The sequence below is a fragment of the Chiroxiphia lanceolata genome, chromosome 13 (genome assembly GCF_009829145.1).
Source record: "Chiroxiphia lanceolata isolate bChiLan1 chromosome 13, bChiLan1.pri, whole genome shotgun sequence".
Taxonomy (NCBI): domain Eukaryota; kingdom Metazoa; phylum Chordata; class Aves; order Passeriformes; family Pipridae; genus Chiroxiphia; species Chiroxiphia lanceolata.
The window spans coordinates 18,560,287-18,583,437 of NC_045649.1; the positions used below are offsets into that span (position 1 = coordinate 18,560,287).

At 40.3% G+C, this 23,151-nt stretch overlaps 1 protein-coding gene across 6 annotated transcripts in view; it reads right to left on the reverse strand.

Annotated features, from left to right (window-relative positions):
• PEPD (peptidase D) overlaps positions 1–23,151 on the reverse strand; it is a 143,109-nt gene that overhangs the window by 55,466 nt on the left and 64,492 nt on the right. For 5 of the 6 annotated variants that reach the window (XM_032701583.1, XM_032701584.1, XM_032701586.1 and 2 more), the window contains exon 10: positions 5,878–5,946. The exons of the other annotated variant lie outside the window; for it this stretch is intronic. In XM_032701583.1, coding sequence (XP_032557474.1) covers positions 5,878–5,946 — 69 coding nt within the window. The remainder of the gene's footprint in view (positions 1–5,877; positions 5,947–23,151) is intronic. 6 annotated transcript variants of the gene reach the window in all.

Consider the following 23,151-nt stretch of genomic DNA (forward strand, 5'->3'; position numbering starts at 1 on the left):
GGGCATCCTCTCTTGTCTACTGATACTCCCCCAGGTCTATAAAATGTCAGTTAAAAGGCTGCTAAAGATTTCAGGCTCTACTTATTTTTCTTTTACTGGTCTCCTCAGATTGATGCTCTCACTTATTCTCTTCTAAGAGCTAGAAGAACTACATCACATCCAAAAATACACGTGTTGGGACAGGGTTACTGTGGGATCTCTGACCCCTCCAGCTGACTGGCCAGTGTGTACCTCAGCTTTCATCAAAACCATACTGGTCACCCTGCTCAAATTTGATTCTTTTGAAGTTCTGAAGGTGGAACAGCTTCATATCTCAGGTGACAGGAACCTGAGGCTCAGTTTCAGCAAATCTTTTGTTGTACCTGGAGTAAATGTGACATCTGACACACTTCTCACATTAGACTTCTGATAAGTGCAATTACAAAAGCAGCAAGCATGCACTGTATCCAAACAGAGATTACCTTCAAGATACATTAAGTACTTGTGATCAATTGGGTATTTAACAGATCATCAATCATTCAGATATAGCAAACTCCATAAACAGTGATTGTGGAGTAGAAAGGAGTAAGTTTCTGCAGGCTCTCAATCTAAATGGCTGGATCATGTCCCTGGAAGTATTTAAAAAGTAGATGTGGCACCTGGGGACATGGTTAAGCAGCAGACTCGGCAGTGCTGGGTTAATGGTTGGACTTGATGATCTTAGAATAATTCTACGTTGATATTCTGAAAACAATAAGTATTTATTGTTTATTATTTTTTAGCATATAAGAATCACTACGTAATAAAGCAGGGAAGGGTGATATTTCAGAATCATGGGAATGATTTTCTGATACAAAGTATACTTCTTAAAATTATACACACTCTAAAGAGGAAAATTAAAGTTGTTAAATCAAGAGTTAAAAACCCCCACAGAATTAGGAATTAAGACTTAAGGTTAATTTTGTGATGCTGACCCAATGGCTTAAACACAGTTTCACAACTGGCTGGATGCTTTTTCCTTCCTGGACACTGGACTTGGGAACCTCTGTTGTTGTGCAGACAGCTAAAAAAGGCCCCACATAAAGCCTGAATACAGGATAAGGACAGACATGAGCTTCCTTCTGAGATGTACTGTCTCCTGGGCACTGCTGGAATAGTTTTCCACACCAGGACACTTCCAAAATTAGTTTGCTCTATGTGAAGAAAAAAATCTGCAATAGGGCAATGGAGTGCAATGGAAAGAAAAGGGCCTTCTGTGCCAGGCAACGTGTACAGTGGGAATTGTGTTCCCAGGCTCAGCTGTCTCCTTGCACATGCACGGGACAGCAGAGCAGTCTGCTCCCACCTCTGCCCTGGACTGGCAGCATCATTTCCTGCCTGAAGAACTGTTTCCCAGGGGGAGGGGTAAGATTTTGGGAGGCTGGTACCTGGAAACAACTGGAATGATCTTGGCGCTATGCATGACACTGTTTGTGAACTCACGTGCTCGGTGTTTAAGGAAAAATACAAAAAATAATTAAAACCCACCAAGAGCTGCCATGCCCACACAGACACTGCACAGCAGTTTGTCAGGATTTTAGCTGCAGATACTATTCCTTATCTCCCTCCAAAAATGGGGATAAAGTAGGAGAAGTAAACAGCACATGCATTTATTTATGATCAACTTTTAAAAAATTATCATGAAGCTTAAGGGCATGACTCCATGTTAATGTATTTGCAGACAGCTTGTTTATGTTGGCACCCTCGGTGTCATACACCACACCAGGGCATAAATAAGTCATATACTCAACTCCGAGGACTGTACAAACACTTTCAACAAAAGACATTGAAAACACAAAGATGAGGGACTTCTTTTGCACACTTTAATGTAAAGGTTTTAGTTTACTAAACATTTCTGTAAGGTTCAGCACCAACTGTGATGGGAGATGCGTGAAAAATCTGTTTTTCAGCACCGTTAGTGAAGCGTTAAGAGCCACAATCTTTCCTGGCATTTGAGGCTCCTTATCTGTCACGCACATCTTGGCTCTGCTGTGCACATGGGATCAGAGCACGGAGAGCACAGCTGGTGCTGGAGACCAGAAATGCACACCACATGCACTGCAGGGCTGCAGTGACTGCAGCCAGGAGGTCTCTGCACCCTTGGGACTGGCTCCGGGCAGGTCCCCTGGGCTCAACACCCATTAGCAACCAAGGCACAGCAGATCTGCTCCAGAAAGCTCTCCCAGCTGTTTTTGAGCCAAAACAAATCCAGCATGTGCGCTGCAGGACTGGTCCCTGGCTCTGAGCAGGCCCTGCAGCTGAGGATGAGTGGGACAGCTTGCCTCAGAAAAGCACATCTGACCTGAACTAAAACACCTACAGCTGGTTCCTGCCAAGAGGTGCATGCCCAACCTCCCCCACAGGATGCATCTTCACCACTGTCCCAAGATGAAGGCAGGAAGATGCTTCAGGAGCAGTGCCACAGAAGAGATGTGTACCCACAAGATAAATACTACAGCTGGCCAGAAATTGTTCACATTGATTAAATAGAACTTGCAAGGTGGCTTCAAAACAATTTAAACAAAACCTCCAGCACCTGGCAAAGCAAACGAGCCTTCCTGTAGAAGCTATCTATTTCTTTTCTAAGAAGCAACAATTGAAAGGTCTGGCATTAGAGTGCCAAGCTGGGGATTAAGATGAAGTGCTGTGAGGAGGTGAGGATCACTGGTAGCTCTGCTGCCTTCTTTTTGGTCAGCAAAACCACCACATGCAGGGGTGCCAGAGCTTGCCTTCAGGCAGCCAACCTGGAAAACCTTCCAAGAGGTTTCTGTCTATCAATTTTTATTCCCTTAATGATTTGCCTCTAACTGGTGCCCAAGATGTGTTTGTTACAGAAAGAACTGCATGAGGCAGAGGAAAAGCTGCAAATTAACACCACCGAGAATGCAAACTGTAGGAAGAGATTCCCATTACCCCCAAGATACATTTTAGATCAGAAAGCACCCTGAAAACAAATTATTAGAAGAAAGAGAAGGAATGTCAGCAATATTTTAAGAACAGGACTATGCTGAGCATCAAGCATTACAAAAAGTGCAGCTATTAGCTCTACATAAGAACATCCAATGAAAAACCAACAGACCATTAACTAAAACCACAAACTACTTCCACCATGATTTAAATCATCATAGAACCAATCCAGAAGGAAGTCCTTCTCTCCACTTTTTCATCTAAGACATGAAATCTTACAAAGTCGTACTGAAATGAAAGAAAGAAAAACAGATGCAATAATATTCTGATCTTATCCAAAAAGCTTCACTTACGGCGATCCTCAGAAAGAAGAATCATTCTACTGCACTGTGTTATTCCCAATCACTGGTATCATCTGATGAGAGCTGTCATCTGCCCAGAGACATCTGTCAAGAAGACCTGAACAAGTCTAAGCTGCTGCAGTACCAAACAGCAGCTGACCACGGCTTCTGTGGTGGTTGCTGAGATACTGAGGCCTCCACCTCCATCCAACTCCAGCTGGAATCTCTGGTTCCCAGTGGATGCCATCCACCACAGTGTCACCAGGACACACTGTGAATGGATTACCTTTGTTTTCCCATTTGTAAAAACGGTTACTTGGAACCCCAAGACACTGCAATGAATAATTCATTAGCCTTTGAACTCTACTTGGAAGTCAACACTTGGTAGATGAGTGCTAAATATATCCAAGTATTCTTATCAAATGCCCCATTCTCCTTTAATTGCACTTGGGTGATGTCTGTGCTTCAAACCACTCCCAAGCTGACAGCCTGCGAAAATATCACCAACTGCAGGACTAACCTCACTGGGTGATGCCCTAGAATACTAAACAATGTGTGTGATTATTCTGAAAATAATAGCAAATACATAAAGCACATGTCCATTTACTATCTCCTCCAGAATATAACACTAGACAGGGACAGCAACAAACACAGTCATCAGGTGACAGGTGATTTATTTCTGTACAGAAATATTGTATTGATTACTCCAGATTTCCAGCTTAGTGAGTATTTTTTTTAAAATGTGAATAACAAACTTCTACGTAAGAGATTATTCTCCTCTGTGGAAATTATTATCAGGCCTGTAATCTCAGAAGGAAAGATCCTGTCAAAATATGCCAGTTTTAAGTGTTCAGGAAAATACAAAACTCGGCATGAATAAAATAAAACATGACTACTCAAAAATCCTAATTGCAAAAGCTATTTTTAGTTGTAAATGTAGTTAAGTGAAATATTTACAATATTACATTTTCATGGTAATAAAAAATGTCTATTATTTCTGCCATTATTATGTTAATTGAATTCATTCATTTATTAGGATCTAGCTTAAAACTGCTAATATTCATTCTTACTCATAGTCAGAATACAAAAATTTACAGACAAAGGTCTTCGTGTTCTACCTCATGTAATTTTCTTTTTTTAATCATATTTGTCTGCACTTTTAATTCTAGTGGCAGGATGCAATGCCAGCTCCCAACTACAACAGAGTCACAATATTGTTTGGATCTTGCATTCCATTCTCTGTTTTAAATCCTCCAGTGGTTCAGAGGCAGCTCTAACACCCCTCCCCTGCCCTGCTAAGCCCCTCCAGCGTGGTGGGACAGGACACCCAGGAAGCTCCTCTCATCACCCACTTCTGAACTACTGTTGGAGCTTTTCTGCTCCTGGGCTCCCTGAGCCATGTAATGCAAACCCTGAATCTGTCAGTCCTGTGGAGAGTTAGTCTGTTCCCAGGGGTCACAGGGACCTACCACACAGCATATTTTGGATATTTGTATAGGTTTAGCAAAGTGACCGTAGGCTTTGACCACCTAAACCAGATCCTGTGTGCAGGTTCTGATCCACTCTAAGTGAATGTGAGGTCATTAAGGCTGTAAAAAATCATATCACCCCCACTTGTGCCAACAGCACAGAGATGGAGTCTCATTTCAGTGGGATGTAATTCTCAAGTTATATGACAGTATTTAAACCAGGAAACTTTTCTGACAATTTAGATACACAATTTCCATAAGACTGCTCATGCTCCTACCACAGTTTTGCATATAAATTGGAAAATTGCATTTACAAATAAGCAACTGAATAAACAGCAGAAAGAAGTGAAGGTGCTAATTGTCCTTATTATCTCCACAGCAATATAGCATTATTGACTTTAATGTAAAAATTACCTTTTGTAAGTGTATGTGACTTCAGTGCAGGGCAAATGTTTCTCAGTAGCAGGAGAATGACAAGTGGAACATATATACCAACATATATGCTTCATCTAACTCTCATATATCTCTGATTAGATTAATTCCACTAAGTAAGATTAATCTCTGCACAAAGCACACAGCTGTTCTTCAGCATGTACCCTACACTGTTCTCTTGTGCATTTCTACAACTGCAGGGAGAACTTTTATACTACTTTCCTAAATACAATAACCTTCAACACTAGCTATTCAGCAAGAGAAAGAGAGCAAAAAATTTCCACATTCCAAAGAGATTATTTTAATTGTACCCTAACCTTTGAGACAAAGAATTTTGAGAATTGTATTAAATACTTAAGGTGTATTTCAAAGAAAGTATTTTTGAGCAGCACAGAGTAGCTCTAAAGCCCTTCTCCGTAACCCTATTTAATAAAAAAGCCAATTGCAGCACAGATGTGAGCATAAACATGATCTTGGCAGCAGCAGCAGCCACTGGGGAATCTCTTGAGTGCAGCAGAATCTATGACCAAGTTCTTTCTTTAAGAGACAGTGCTATCCACTTCTCTTTGGCTTTTCCAGTGGAAACAAGTCAGAACCCATGCTGGTGGCACTTGCAAACACATCCCACGCCTAGCAGGAACAATTTTTAAAATATCCAGTGGGACACTGACCACAAAGACTGCCCAGCTCAGTGTCAGGCACCGACCCACCTGCCGCAGATGCAGGTGTAGGAGGTGTGGCGCATCCCTCCCCGCGTGTAGCAGTAGTGCTGGAACAGGCTGTGAAGACAGAAAGGCAATAATTAATGATTTGTGCAAAATCACCACAAGACAGGGAGAAGAGCGAGCCCTGCTGGAGTCCAGCTGGGTTGGTGTAAATCCCCAGCTCCCCAGCGAGGCTCTCTGCCCGTTTCTGCTCAGCTGAACACTCCTATTCCCCCCCCATCCAGAGCTCAGCAGTCCTGCAGAGCAGCAAGGGATTTCCACAGAGCCATGAAGCAACTCTGCAACACAGAAGAGGGGCTCAAGTGCAGCTCAGTAACTCCAAATGGCAACTGCTTTCCTTAACAACTCCATGCAGGAAGGGAAATTACTGTTGGCAAAGGGGAGTTCATCTGGCCACAGAATGAACAGGATGGTAACAGTTAAAATGCTGAAGCTGGCCAAACCCTCCAAAGTGGAATTGAAAAAACTACTTCTTGCTGTATTTCAGGTACACAATCACACCTGTGATCCTTATTGTCACTCCTGCTGCCTTCAGTCCGTGGCATGTAGATTCAGGAAAAGTGAAGTCCAACCAGCCCCTCACTGGGGAAGGAGCTTGCCAGACAGGACAAAGCTCTTCAAAATAATTTCAGCAAAAGCCCTCTCAATTTTACCACCACACAGATACCTTCTGCTGAAAGCTGAATTAATATTTCCAAAGCCTGAACTGCTTCTGACTATGCTGTTCACCCTCCTCCCCAGAGAAGCCAGCAGAGCTGTCCTATTATGTAAAACCAAGTCCTTTCCACCAGTGTCACAGGCCATGCTGGAATGGATGGTCTCATGTTTTCTTGCCTGTAGCACAACAGAGAAAACACAAGACTACTCGATTTCAGGTTGTGGTACCTAAATACCTCTGTGGTCTTCCCCTGTCCAAACAGGGGAGAAAAAATTAACACAGATTCAATCCCAAGAGCAAGAAGATAATGTGGTAACATTAGGCTGAGTCTCCTCAGCCTATAAAGAACAGTACAACACAGCACTGCCATCCTGCTGGAGGAGCTGTTTGCCCTTAAAAAGCATTAAAACATTTTCATCTTCACTGTCAAAGTCCCCTTCACATGAAGGCAGATGTGCCCAAAGCACAATTAATATAGGATTAGGTGCTTTAAGAGCTAAGCATGTATCATGGATCCTTCTATTCTTTTTGAAATATCCTCTAGTTACAATCCAATTCCCTTTAATAATACTGAATGCATTTCAAAACCTCATTTCTTGTAAAACTGAAATCATTTCATTAACACAGAGTGATAATGGTGCCATTCAAAGAACAGAGATGTTGTGATTTTGTCCTTTTGCAGCAAAAATCCACAGAACACAATTCAAATTCAAAGGATATTAAAGGCATTACATGCTTGTAAATCCAAACTGGATTTTAAAATGACACAAAATGACAGTATTTAAAGAGAAACAAAACAAAACATACACGATAACCACACAGGAAAAAAGAAAAGCCTCCATTCAGAGACTCAGTAGGGAGATGCTGTTTACAGGATCTCTTTTCTGCTCAAAACACTGTGGTTTACAAGGCAGAAATAGTAGGTTTGTTTTGCCCCAGAAATGAATAACGGTAAAGAGTAGGTCAAATGCCAGAGAAGTTAAGTGTAAACTCTGACATGGTGAGAGCACAGCAGAGATATCACTAAATTGAGCTAATGAAATTTATCACCTCAACTGTCATTTGGTCTGACACAGACATTTTTTCACAAAAATGGACATTTTATATGGAAGTATTTGCTTGCAGGCAAGGTCTACTCTGTAAGACACGACACCACGTACAAAGATTTTGCACAATAATTATACTGTTACATATATGTACATATAGGAAGCAACTTTTAGTGTATTTTAAAGACCCTTCACTTTAAATGATTGAATAAACTGTGTCCTCTAAACAGCAACTTTCAGTAACCTTCTAAAGAGCTTTAAAACTGAAATAATGAAGGCTGTAAACATCTTTCCATCATCAGTGATGCAGGATAGCAGGGTTTATTTTTCCATATGACAACTGATCACATATTCATGGCTGCAATTAATATGAAACTATGCAGCTGAGTAATAGTATTCACCTTTTGCAGCACTCTCCGATTAGCAGTAAAAAGCAGCAAGTAAATTAAGACAAGCTTCGTATAACCCAGCTGTTGCCTGAACTTTGTTTCTGTTTTCTAAAAAAGAAACCTGATTGTTTCATCAAACATTATGGACTCCCTTTTAAGAGTAAGAAAGAAGCAGTTATTTAAGAGACTGAACTGGTGGTAGCACAGCTTTGCCAGGTGATGAGTTTTCTGCTAGTAAAACCACTCACATTACTTTTTTGAATTTACTTTTTTGGGGGTATGACTCATTACAAACGTTCATGCAGCTGAAATAAAAAAATCCAACATTTCCATTAGAGTGAGCCAACATCCTTGTATAATATGGCATAGACAAGTGAAGGCTTGGGTATCTCTTTCATGGGAAATGCTGGCTTTTCAAAGCTGAAAAGCATATATACAGAATTAGAGAAGGTGCCAGCATTTCGTAGTTAAAGTCCTGGTTCCATTGAAGTTAGTGAAGATTCTACCACTGGACTTCATCACACCAGGATTACACTGACTACACTGTAAGAATCTTTATGTGAAAGTGCAACACAAAAGTATAAAGTCTGAAACAGTTGGATGGAATATAATTCAATCTGTCTCTCCACAGGCATTGCAAATATTGCATCTTGAGCTTTGCCTGGTCCTTTTGGCTGGAGGGTATGTGTCCTCAGTCAGTTTTATGTTGGTGCTGGATGCTTTTGCATGAGCTTTTAATGCAACCAACAGAGACACAGAAGTCAAGCACCTCTTTCTCTCCTTTATTCCATGGGTTTCAAAGCTCCCTGTCATGCTTTGTGCAGCGTTTCTCCAGAGGGTGTATGTGTTATTTACCATGTACATGGGGCCTCAGTGGTGTCCACAGATCAACCACTGGTGTATTGGCTCTCAGATGCTACCTTGAAATGCAGACATTTGCTAGTGCTGCATGGGCCTTGCACTGCTTTTGACACATCCCGGGTTTGGTGCTTTTTCTTTTTGCCAAAAACTTCACTTTCTTTGACTGACAATATGTGGAGAATGAAGGTAGTTTTAAAAACCTCACTCTTTTTTCCATTAACTTAAAAAAAGGCAAGCATTAGTCACCATCAGCTCGGGTAAATCTGACAGAGTGCACCTGCCCCAGCCTTGCAAATCTGCCAAGGTACGAGCCAGTGTTATCCCCACTGCTCAGTCTCAGCTGCCTCACTGACCACAGTGACCTGAGAGAAGTCCCCTTTCAGAAATAACGGGTTCTTCATCATCACAAATAACAGAACAAGTATATCCTTGCTATGCTTCTGGAGCACTGCACACATCCAAACAAAATTCCTGAATGCTTAAAAAGCCTCAAGTTCAAAACAGCCCAAAAAGTCACTCAAGTAAAACCTTCTGTGAACAGTCTTTCTGATAAATTATCAAAAGCATTCTGACAATGATGCTTGTGTCTCATGATCATCCTTGGTCCAGTTTTTAATGCTATCCAAAGCACACTGACCATGACAATCAGGTGTCTGCTATGAATGTAAAATAAGGTACTTTAATGCCAACAGCTTTCCTAACTTAAGTGAATTTGCAGAATAAAGGCACTTAAAGCAGGAAGGATAGAACTATCTGTAATAATTTTTTGCTTATTTTCAGGTCTTCCTTGTCACCTGAATACAACATATCCATACACACTCAGCACTGTTATTTTTATTTCCCAAAAGATGTACACAAATAATCTCTAATCTTAATTCTTGTCATCAGCTCTTTTTGATTTATAACAAGTATTTATAAGAAAACCACATTTTGCATTTCTCAGCTATTCAATCCTGAAACCAAGACACTTCTAGATCAAAAAGATTTAAAATTCTAAATAAAAATCCAATGGAGCATTTTAACCTATATCTTACAAAAAACTAGCAAGTATGGAGCTTAAGGGAGTTCTGGACAGAACCTGGAGGATTTTTTTATAGTTTCCTTTTTTTTTTTTTTTAATGGAATACAACTGGAAGATGTAGGTGAATATCTATTAGTTAGTTATCTGTGCACTGAATTACTTTTGAATTACAACTAGACTGTGTCATTATGCTTTTGTATGGTGTAAATATGAAGTGTAGCAATGAGACAGGCTAAAATCCAAACCTTTGTTAAAGGATTCATAGAAGGTCAAATATTCCAAAGCTGATCTGTTTATACCAGGACTAAAAGCCACTCTTTTGATCATCCAGACACACAGAAAAGCTATAAAGCCCAAATAACACAAAATTGCTAACCCACAGTAAATATAATTTGTCCATGATGCCTCAAGCATTTAAAATTAACATCAAACTAGGCTGGAAGGAACATGCTCAGAGAAAAGCAGAGAAGGTGTCACTAACATCCTATCAGTGAATGCAGGAGCAAAGTGAGCAGGGCTTCCCTTAATCCCACACTAGACATTGTGAGGTTCCTAAATACAGTGTATTTTTCTTTGTTAACCTACTTACTCTGGTAATATAATTTATTTTCCGTGGGCAACTAGATGCTTAAAGGCTTAGCCTATCTAATCCTATTTTCATTTAGTTCACAACAGCACGTTGCAGTATTGCCAAACAAGTCTGAAGTTGTTTTAATACAAAAGCAAGCAAAAAAAAAAAGTCAGTACTTCATTGCAAAAGGGTAAAGAAGGAGAGTGGAGAAGAGTAGGAAGAATAATCCAAGTATTAATTAACAAATGATGGATTACAAACTTGCACCAGAACAAGAAAAATAGCACTATGAGCAGATGAGCAAAGTTATTCTGCACCTTGGAGACAACATAATTAATGATTTATGAAAGCCATGTTATTATTTAAGTGCTCTACATGCCTGCAAATTGTTTAGAACAGAACTTACAGATCCATGAACAACAGGAAACAAAAACACTTCTACGCACTGACTTCTCAAACTAACTGGTTGCACTACTTCGAATGAAACTTTCAGATTCAAAGCACTGCCTGGGTTATTGTGCATGCTCAGGGAGCAGAGCTGCTGAAGCTTACCATCAACCAGAGATACTGAAAGTAACTGTACTTTGAAGCATCCCTATTGACAATTGTCCTAATGTCTACCATGCACAAGCAGAAATAATGTGTTATTTTTTTTAAATGTTGATCCTTCTGAATTCTAATGTCTAGATTCTGTTCTCATTTTTGCTGGGTTTTTTTTTAAACTACATAATTTTTCTTTATGTGCAGCAAACTCTACAAAATAACGGAATCTTAGAAGAGAACAATGTTATTTGAGTTCAGCAGGAATAGAAGAACTGTAATTTTGGCAAGTAGGTATGGCACAGGAAACTGGCAACATATTAATGTGAATAGAGCACAGAACATTTATGAGGAAAGGAAGAGCTGTGTAGAAGCAGCACAGAAGTAGGTGGGCTCGCCTCTGTAATAATTAATTCCTGTTGGGACTTCTAAATGTGTTACTTTGCTGTATTAAAATGGATGACAAGCCAAAGCTCAGGGCAGGAACCCCAAAATGCAGCTATGCTTTCAGATACAAAACAACACAGATGGGAAGGAATATCATTCCTTCAGGAAACAAAGTCCATCAAGGTAAAGCCATTAATGCTTCCTGGAAACCAGAGACACAGTAACAGAAAGTCCATAAATAATACAAAACTCAGCACTGTCACATATGTCATATGTGATTTGCAATGATTGAAGGTAATTGATAATCTCAGTTCAAGAACAGAGAGTTTAGGTGAGGGGTAATTAGCATTTTAATTGTATAATTGGGAATTATAAATCACCTGTCTTATGCAAAGAATAACTGAAGAGATTATATGACATTAGCTGATATTTCATCTTTTTGGCTAAGATACACAGGGTGGTGAATTTAGAGAATCTGGAACGGCATTTTCCTCACCCACACACAGGCATTTTCTTTTTGGGTTTTTTTTTTCATTTCATGGCTCTTCCTTTTAACTATTCCACAGGAAGAAAATTTTCTCCCATCAATTTGCAAACCTAGAATTTTTGAATAATTTTGGGGTCAGAGAACTGACTGTCAGTCAGTGACTGACTCTATGATACTGCAGTAGTTTAAGAATACCTGTGGAATGATCTTCCCTTCTCCCTCCCAGACAGACTGGTGTGTCTTCTAACCAGTCTGTTTGAGTTTAAATGCATTTTTGTTTCAGTATGAGGAAAGTGAAAGAGCTTTCACAGATGTGGTTTTAAGGAAGTGCATATACCCACTCCCACTTCATTTGTCTTTCATCTGATTCTGTGCTGGTGCAACATTTCTCTACCTCACTCTGAAAATTCATCAAATTATGCATTTTCACAGTAGTTCAGCTAAGCCATTTCATTACAAATGTTCAAATACAAACAATAATTATGTAAACCTATAACTCAGCTGCTGCTTTTCCAGAAGCTTGGCAAGACAATGGAATGGGTACCCTAGAGATAGCACAGTTACCAGACTGCTCTGTAAATACAGCTGTTCAGTAAGTCAACCTTTAAATTAACATTCAAGAAGCCTTTAAGAAAGTCTTCAAGTATGGTTGTCAAATTATTATTTTCCTGAAACTCTTTTAACTCCACTCAGAAAAGTCACCTATTGTTTGTCAAAATTGTTTGACTCATCAGCATTATACCCAGTTGATTTGTGGATTCAAATATTATGACTATTAAGCTATTGAAATCCTTAACTATCAATCCTGCTGAAACACAGTTAGTGTTTCACAGTAATTAAGCTGATTAAGACAGTCATAATACAAAGGTTTAATATAAAGGTTTCATGTCAATTCTGACAGACTTGCAAGCCAAGGTCTACCTCTCGTTCTGCTTTTCCCATGTGCAGAAGCTCAGTGGCAGGTGCGTGCTCTGCCAGCAGAGGACACAGCTCTTCCAGAGCTGCTGAGTCTGTCAAGGGACTGTGACAAGAACACAAACAAGGTTTACCCAAAGGATTGCACCAGATCCTCCAGCCAGTCCATGAACCAGGAACTGATGGAAAAGCCTGCCTAGTGCAGGAGATTGCCATGACTGGGATTCCAGCCATGGTGAGACCATTGCAAGGAGTGAAGCTGAACTGACTGAGAGGCTGGAGAGCAGAGCTGGGAAAGGGCCCTGGGGGTGCTGGGGGTGCCAGTTGTCCCTGAGTCAGCAGTGCCCTGGCAGCCAGGAGGGACATCCCTGTCCTGGGGCATCGGGAGGGGATTGTCCCGCTCTGCTCTGCCCTGGGGAGGCCTCACCTCAACATTGGGGCAGTTTGGGGGGACACAATGTAGGGAAGGGATTGAGCCATTGGAGAGTGTCCAAAGGAGGGACACGGAGATGGGGAAGGGCTTTGACTGGAAGCCATGTGAGGACACTGAGGGCACTTGGTGTGTTCAGCTGGAGCAGAGGAGACTGAGGGGAGACCTCAGTGCAGTTCCAATTGCTGGGCAGGGGCAGAGGAGGGGCAGGGACTGAGCTCTGCTCTGGGGGGACCAGGGACAGCAGCCAGGGAATGGCTGGAGCTGTGTCAGGGCAGGCTCAGGTTGGATCTCAGGCAAAGCTTCTTCCCCCAGAGGCTGGTTGGGCACTGCCCAGGCTCCCCAGGGCAGTGGGCACAGCCCCAAGGCTGCCAGAGCTGCAGGAGGGTTTGGCTGATCCTCTGGGGCACAGGGGGTGACTCCTGGGGCTGGGCCTGTGCAGGGCTGAGGATTGGACTCGATGATCCTTGAGGATCGGACTCGATGATCCTTGAGGATCCCTTCTGACTCAGCACATTCTGGGATTCTGTGGTAACCAACAGAGCACCAGACCCTGTGGGCAGCTCTGGAAGCTGCTGCCACAGCAAGGGAAACAGTTCCCTTCAGCTGCTCTCCAGCTGGGGGCTCAGCACTGGCACCAGGAGCACAGAGCACGCCCTTTAGGGGGGAAACTTGTCCTCCTACACTGTGACAACATCACATCACCTTCCCAACGTTCCTGCTCTTGCCTCTGCCAGTCTGGCCCTGCCCCGTGGTTTTACAGAAGTAGTGGGGGCTCCTCCTGCACTGCTCCTCTACAGCAATGAGCAAACTATAAACCCTTGAATCCAGGATTTATTTTCATCCATTTGCCAGAGCAGAAGGATTTTTAAAGGAGTTTTCAATCTTCACCAAATACATAAATGGAAAACGGATCTCACTGCTGCATTACAAAGGAATGATCATTAAAAACAGTCTCTGTTTTAATTCTTCACCAGTTCCAACGAGCACTTGGAGTCTCATCCATTACCAACAAGGCAGAACTAAGTTCTGCACTGGTCTACATTTCATATTTAATCTAATATTACGGAAAGAGATGGCACGAATTTTTCTTAGACTCATTGCTCCATCTCCAGCTCTAATAATTCTAGATCACAACTGGCATGTTTTAAATTAAATTTTTTGTAGTTTAAACCTATTTATCAACAGCTAATTAATGAGGTCTAAATCCTTTGATGACAGAATGATTAAACTGCATTTTAACTAATCCATCTTTAATTAAAATGCTGCCAGCAAACCATTTCTGGATGTGTAAAAAGGACACATTTATAGATGCTCACTCTTTAACTATGCATTATGTAAAGCCAATAATTAGAAGAACTCATGATTTCAATTATATTTTAATTACTGTTACATATAAAACATGCTTTAATAGATGTAATGCAATACATTTTCTTTCTTTACAACCCACTAATCATTCCTATTGGGGTGACAACCAAATAAAAGAAAGTTTAATATATGCGATAGTACTGGAATCTTTCTTTAGCTTTGAGCCAATTCTCTCTCCATTTCTTCTTTGCAGCAGAAAGGTACTTAATTATCTCCAAACCTAAACCACAAATGAATCCCTATAAATCCCAGTTAAAACTCTAAAAGGAGATTAGTAGTAACTGACCATAATAAAGAGAAATGCTTTATCTTTATTATTGCACTTGCATGTCTTCGAGCTTCTTCAGCTCAAAGTACAAGGCCACTAAAAACCTGCTAGTTAGGAAAAAATAGAAAGTGGCATCTTATCAATTTTCCTATTTCATTCCTTTATCATTTTAGGAAACTGCACAAGCCAAGAGATGCTTTAGTTATTGGAGGAGCCATGAATTTTCATTTTATTAGGGTATCCCCTTGCCTCCATCTGGGAGGGGAGGGTGGTGAATGAACATCATGTGCTGACTGCAGACAGCAACCCATTATCTGCATTAATGGGAGGCTGAGACTTATAAATACAACAGTGTTAAAGGTTTAGCTGTTTTTTAGTATGGCTAAGTCAGTTTTCAATGCAAATATGGAACTATGGAACAAATTATTTCTTTCTAAATCACAGAGTATAGACAGCTGATCAGGAACACTCGATATCCTGCAGCAATTCAACATTTAAAACTGCCAGTTATTACAATAAATTTTGTTTTTCTAAGACAAACTAAAATGTGATAAATTACAGTTATTAAAGAAGTTTCTAAGCTCTGCATGTTCTAAGTAGTTATACATCACTGTAAATTCAGTTTTAAGGCTTCACTGCTTTCAGTGATCTGAATATGACATGAGGAAACCAATGAGTTTATAGGAGAAGTCTGTTTGCCATTAAATTGTACTTTACAAATATTCCAAAAGGTATATTACGTTATTTCTACTGACTCAGATATATTAAATTTAATTTTCATACATTAGTTTCTCCTGTTCGGATATATTAATGAAATTGCTGGTATTTCAGTTTATTTCAAGTTTTCTCTAAAAATATTTAGCATTTAACACACTGTGATAGTTGTTTTCACCACATGCATCTATCAGGAAGCCACTGAACATACAAATACTGAAGTAACCACACAACAAGACTTAAGCTGCTGCCTAGTTTGGTTTACATAAATCCTCTCATTTCCCTTTTTGTCTATTCCTGCTTATAGAGCAAGCTCTTGGGGGCAGGAAATACATTTTACTACCTTATAAAGTGCACTGTCCATTTATACTCTGAAGAAATAACAAGAACAACAGCTCATTATGAGGAGTATATGATCTGTATCTCCTTGAAAGAGCATGTGTGGAAAGGTCATTTGGAATATATTTGTACTCATACTTAACAAGGACAAATGCTGATGTAGCAATGAGCTTGATCGAGGTTTATCAAGAACACTCCTTACTTTTTTAAAGATGGCAGTAGATCTAACTTGGGGAAAAAAAAACCTCAGACTTATTATGTCTGGTACCTGATTGCTGTTCCACCACTCAGGAATCTTGTAGTGCCAACACAAGTGACAAGCAGACAACCAGGGCTGTATCACCTCCTGCGAGCTGCTCTCCCAGCCACATCACTGGCTTTCCTGTCCCTCATGATGCCTTGGCAGTACTGAGGCCAAGGACAAATTGTTTGATATTACTGTGTGTGCAGCCTTTGAACAAGAAGAAATATTCAAGAAGAAGAAATATTTCAGTGTTAGAAGCACTGGGGAAGGACGGTTACAAGGCCAATCCCAGAAACAGCATTCTGACAGAAGCTAATCAGATATATATTGACAGCTTGTCTTACTTTCAATTTAATTTACTGGTTCATCTAAATGAAAAAGTAGCTGCTTTTGTTTAAAGATGGCACTTTGGCCACTAAATGCTATGATTTCCTTCTCAGTCTACAGAGACTGGCTACCAGAGCAAGGACACAGAAGGAAATGCCAGCTGGCCACCTGCTTTCATGCTGAGCCAGTCTAGCACACTGGAAAGGGAGAGATGACTAACATCCTCTTGGGAGGATACTTTCTTGGAGGAGGCTCATGCCAGACAATTCTACTTCCCAGAATTCAGAACCCTGCAACCCCGCCTGGATCTCCCACACGCTTCCTGGAGTAATGCAGTGCATTGCTGCTTCCCTACCACAGAACATGCAACTAAATATAGAAAAGCTGGTTAAGTATTTCAGAATCTTCTAGTTAACTCCCCAACACTCTCCAAACTTTTCTTAAGATTGCATTTTCCCTGTTCCCAGAAGCTTCGAGTAAGATGGTGTGTTTGGTTGGGTCTGCTCTCAGATACTGTGTTGTCAAAAAGAAAAGTTTCCTCGGCTTGTACAGATAAATAACAGATCAGAGGTGTCCTTCTCTAATCCTTCTGACCATGTTTCAAGGGTCCTGGTCACATAAAATGAGTGAATAGCTGCCCAGAGGACTACACCATTTACCACAAATTACTGTTTCATGGAAGAATCAATTTTATAGTCCCCTGAATTTCAAACACTTGCCTCTTCAATCCACTGGAATTACTCTTTTGAGAGCCAAGCCTGAGAGATGATTCCAAGGATCTATTCTTGGGGCTATGAACTATCAGTTGTAAAAATCTAGAGAGGACTTACAAGCCTTTAAAAAGGATTCTGAGTAAAGAAAACAAGTATCAACACTTTACCATTATATGGCTAAAAGTGTCCAGACTAATCTGTTGAGTCTCCAACAATCTTCTGCCCCAACAGACCAGAAAGCTAAATTCAAGTCAATCTGATACAACAGGACCAGAAAGTGTTTTCAAGAGATGTCCCCCCTCATGCTGCCCTGGAAACTCCAACACACATGGTCTTCTGCTCATCATGAGGAATTTTGCAAAGCTAAACTCATGAGAATAAAGCTTTAAAAATATATTAACTAATTTCAACTCCTAAGAAGACAGTGTGCAACCTGCAAAACAAATACCTCTGCAAAACCTGGGGAGCAAAACACAATGCATTCAGCAGAGATGATTCCAACAGCTCTTAAGCTGAGGAATAAATCCATAATGCTGATTGTGATTCCCTTAATCCATGTTCCAGAGTACGAATCATCATCTGGGTGAAAGTGAAGGGAAAGAACACCCTCAACAGAACTTTGAACAATTCAAGCTGTCACGAAAGGCTTGATAAATCCACTTGCCTGCTCATGAGTGACACACAGAAAATTGCCCAGCTCAGTGCTCATCAGTTTCTGGAGATCTACTGCTTTTGTTAGAAAGAATTAAAACTGTAAGGATTAGAAAGATAGTATCAACCAACTATAAATGAGCCTAACATTTCACTGCACGTCTCAAACTCTAAGGATGTTTCAGTCACTCCACTCCTGGCATCGCAGAGCCTCCACTACCAGCAAATAAAACAAGAATTACAGTCCTTGGCTAACAGCATAATATTTAGATCTGTCAGGAGAATGAAAGAAGAAGTTTTGTCCTGATGCCACATGTCCACTTAAGGCTTGAAACTGTTTATGTCAAGATGTGAAACTGCCTAGCAGAGCCCTGTCTGTCGGGAGACACACACAAGCTCTTGCACCAAAATGACAAAATCTATCCTCTTTATCCACAAGATTTGTTACCCACCACCTCTGGCTCCTTCTCCCAACAGGAGGATGAAGGCACACAGAAAAACAGGGGAACACAGGAGGCAGGATTGCAGGACCACACCTCCCAGACTGAACCCCACAAGGTCTTCTGTGCTTCCTGCTGGGGAAGCTACAAAAGAAATCACATCCCCAGAGATGGTGGGAAAAGATCTACACAGTCACAGTGCCTTAAACTGTGTCCCAGGGTCTAATGCCACATCCAAGCAGCAATGGACTGATCCACTCAAATTCTCTACACTTATTTCTTGTCTTGTAAATCTCTGCAACAGGCACATGAGTGGCTCCAACAGGTCATCCAGGATGCCTACAAGCCATAGGCACTAGTTCTGCCAGGAATATTTAAAAAATGCCTAAACCACACCATGATTCAGCTGGCACTTGTCTTTTCACTAGCATACTGTACCTTTCATCACCTCTGGAGGAGCCTACATGCAGAAGAGGTAAACATCTTTCACTATGTTCAGCAAACTTAGGAGATATAAACTGAAATACAGGCTTTATTTGCCATTCCTCACTGACAAAGCAAGAACAGATGAGGATCAGTGCTGAAACCCCATTGCCAGGCTACAGACAATTCTGTCTTACCATCAGACTTCAAAGGTCTCCACAAACACAAGGCAAAAAGATCTGGCTCATGCCCTGAGGACCAGGCAGAGGACCAAGAGCAGGGGGGATGTTAGAAGAGCAGGATACATTATTGAAGACCATGGAACATCAGGGAGAGGTTCAGACGGCTGCTGAATCCTCTGACCTCAGGGCGATGTTTAGGAAGCTGCCCATTGGTTTGCTCAGACACACATTTTTACACTTAACTTCCCTAAGTCCTTCCTTAGAAAAGTCTTTGCCAGAACCAGCTGGTTCTCCATTTAAAAAGTGCTGATTCCTTAAATAGGTAGAATCTGCCATTTCCCTTGTTTATCGTTTTTATCCTATCTGTGCGCCTCAGTTTCTATTGAATTTTCTCTGGCTTCACCATCCAGTTACTAAACACATGGAGGCTTTTTCTTTAAGCACCCAAGCACCCCAGCAGTACCCGAGCACTCCTTACAGGACTGTCTGTATTTACCAGAATGGCTGTTCTTGGATAATGCAGTGTGTAGGCCCTCATATTTCTCAAGGAAAAACTGCTCCTTGCCATCACTTTAAAACGGAGCTGACATGAGTCACATTAGCTGTGACTCTCCACACACACATCAGACACAGAAGCACTACAGAGAGAGATTTAAAGAACATTACCTGAGACTAGAGTCATTCCCCCGGAGGTAATTAAGCTTTTGTTCTGATGTATACACAAGAATCTCATTAGTTGTTTCTGAGAGTTTACTACACAAAGGATGTGTTCAGCTGTTTGCAGACTGTCGTGTCTAAATTATTTCCAGATCACAAGTGCAGTATTCTCTAGCTTTCATCTAAATTCTTTCTTCTTAAACTTATGACTTCTCTTGTCTATATTTTTAAAAAAAATTATATTAATAAACTCAACTGATCAAATGATCCAGATCTTACTGCTCAAACTTCCCATCATTTTGATGACCTACTAACTCTCAAAGTTATATGAGAGTTAGTTAATCTATATGATTAATTGGGATCTAGAAATTGCTTCTGAGATGTCAAATGCCATCAGATTTAACACCATCTCCTTTGTAACCCCACTTGTGAAAAAAAGAACAAGCGCTAGAGGATGACTTGTTCCTGACAACTACTTCTGTCAGTAAACCAGGCTTTAATCCATTTAATGTGAACCTTATTAATATTGTATACAGCTAATCCGAATGTTGTGTGATAATAAGTCAAATGCATTGCTGAAGGCTGAATATATTACAGCCATGGACTTAACTTTATCAACTATATGTAATCTAATTTAAAAAATTAAATCCTGGGTTCTTTAATAAGATGTCCTTCATGACACCACATTAACTCCAATTAATTAAATACTTGTCCTCCACTACTGGAACTTTATATCAGCACTGTCATTGTTGCCAAATAAGCTTCTCTCACAAATTCAACCTGATATCATCCATAACCCTAGTCTGCACCTACTAGTTGCTCCCTCTCCTCCTGCTCCAAGTGTAAATCAGAAGCAGATGCTCTGTTAAAATGTAAACCACTCTTTGGAATTTCTATATTGAATACACAGATGGATATTAAATTTTTAGCCAACAAAGTTCATCCATTTCCTCATGAAATAAATATGCACAGTTTTTCACTTTTAATACTCACTGAAAAAGAAATGGAAGTGCTAAATGAGATCTGTCTGCATCATGGCTACATTTAAGAAAGTTAATAATGAAATTATGTTTGTATATATATATGTATATATACATATATATATACACAAAACAGTGTATTTTTAAAAGGACTACTTATTTAACTACAGATGTCAGTTGACTGGTAATTCCACCAAACAAATTACTTTTTCCCCTTCATTTTTTGAATTCAGTTACTTTTATTTGTCCCCAAGTATTCAGCAGAAACCAGTAACATCAATAAAAAATGTCAATTTTGACCTGCCTCATGAGATGCAAGAGCTCCAGATAGATTTTCAGTCAGAAGCCAGGGTGACTAGAACAGCTATTATTAACAGCTGTTAGACAGAGTGGCACGACCAGAAGACAGCTCCCTAGATTTAGGCTGGATTAAGTGGATACTGTACTCAGACAGACCTTCAAGCACTGTAAATAACTTTAAAATGCTACATTGTGGCTGAACTCTCTCTGCTGTCAGAACTGGTTAGGTCACACCACATGAGAGGGTTTACAGCAAAGTGACAAGGACTTTGCTGAATGGCAAACTGTATATGGCTTATCATAATGAATTAAAATGACTTAATACAGGTACCTGAGCAAAGGTCTACAAGAATGAGTGAGGCAAAGGAGATGGTTTGACACAGAACTAACCAGAAAATCGCTACAGGAAAGGAGAAAACACAGCAGCTTTGCTAGAAAGATCACTAGGTTTTAAATAACATTTCCTGCTTCTCCCCTGTGCTATCAAATCATTCTTTGGTTTTATGCCATCTTTGGGTTTATGTGTTTAAAGTGGAGTAGTCAAATAGAATTAACTTTTAATTGGGCAGCCACACAACTTTCATGACATATAAATCACCTTGGGTAAATACTCAGTTTTCATGAGACAGTGACAGGACATCAGTGTTATTCATATTAAGAAAGGAATCAAAGCAAACTAAGATGTTTTGCAGCATTTCCTGATTTTGTTTAAAAAACCACAGAGATCATGTTAGCACTTAACTTTCCTCTTCGTTTCTGACACCTTTGCCACCATCCATCTCAAAAAATAAACCAAAACTCCACAAAATATAAACCAGAAAAGGACTCCAAACCCAAATAACCCAAACCAGCTACTGGAGAAGGGCTCAAGTGATCACAGAAATGCTGGAATTTCTTCTTTATTACTAATATGTTCAAAGTGCCCCTTACTGTTCTCTGAAGCTCCAGGTTTATATTCTGTAGCACGGCACCATTTGTAACAGAACAAACAATGGGAAAATTACTTTTACTCAAGTATTTCCTGCTCTTATGCCAATTACCTCCATGAACTTCAAGCAAGACCACTTCATGCAGCGTTCTCCTGGTGCCACAATCCTGCTGGGGACAAGGGGCAGGAGCAATTCTTTCTGAGGTCCTTCCTGCACCAAATGGGTGACCTGTGTGCTGAACCTACACTGCTGCTCACCAGTTTCTTCAGTGGGGTTCTAGGGAAGAAGGCAGCACACAGATGGCACAAACTTCTGCTGTTCCTTTTCAACAGCAGCATCTCTTCATGCCCTTCTTGGAATATCAGTAAGGATTTTAAATTAAGACTAGCTGAGAAGACGGAGAGTCATTTCAGAAAGCATCTAAATATCTTGGAAATTTAAGCCCATATCCCCAAAATACTACAGCACTGATTCATACTCTACCCAGAAAGATACAGTTGCACTTAAAATTCTAGGCTTTAAAAGCTTAAATTCTACTGAAAAGGCAATATGGAAGAGGGACTACAGCACTTCTCAAAATTGAAACCAAGGTCTTTCCTTACATTAACAGCAGCTCCTTCGATAATCTAAGCTGAAAAGAATCCAATATAGTTTTCACTCTCTAGTCTTACTTTTAATACCCTGTTAGCTCAGATAACGAAAATAGATGAATCCATTTCACTTGCAGCTTCTTGTGCACCAGGTGAGCTCACCAGCCCGAGCCTGCCTTTGGGAAAACACAGCTCCTCCAGGGGTCCTCAGGGAAGGGAATGGCATTACTGCTACTGTTCTTCATTAGAAAAAATGGGAAAGGAGAAGCTTAAGGATAACATTTAACAGCTGTGGTTACTCTCTTGGAAGAACACAGATTTTTAATTTCTCTTTTTGAATTTCTAATAATTGCAACTGGAAAGGGATGCCACTGTTAAAATGCACACAATATAGAAATAAACTGCAGTTCTCTGAGCTATTTTGTTTACTCTCCTACTAAATAATCAATGCAATAAAAGCTCTTGAGACTGCTACAAGTCATTTTTCCAAGTCTACAATCATTCAGATAAGCATCTTCTTGATCACAGCTAGTCAAAACAAGACCATGATGTACAAAGCTCACCCACAGTGAAAGAAAAAAAAATTTCTTTGTGCTACTAATTTTATAATACATTTTATCATGTTTCTCTCGAGTGAGTTTTCTACAGATGACTGTAAAACTCAATTACAAATACTCTGAGCTTTTGGCAGATAATAAAAAAGTTTCCCCTGTTTACTTCAGCTGCTTCCAGTACCTGCAGCAATCACCACACTGGGATGAACTGCAGTTTAGAGACTACCCACATTCATGTTCCTACTCCATCATTTACCAGCAGTTTAATTTTGTTC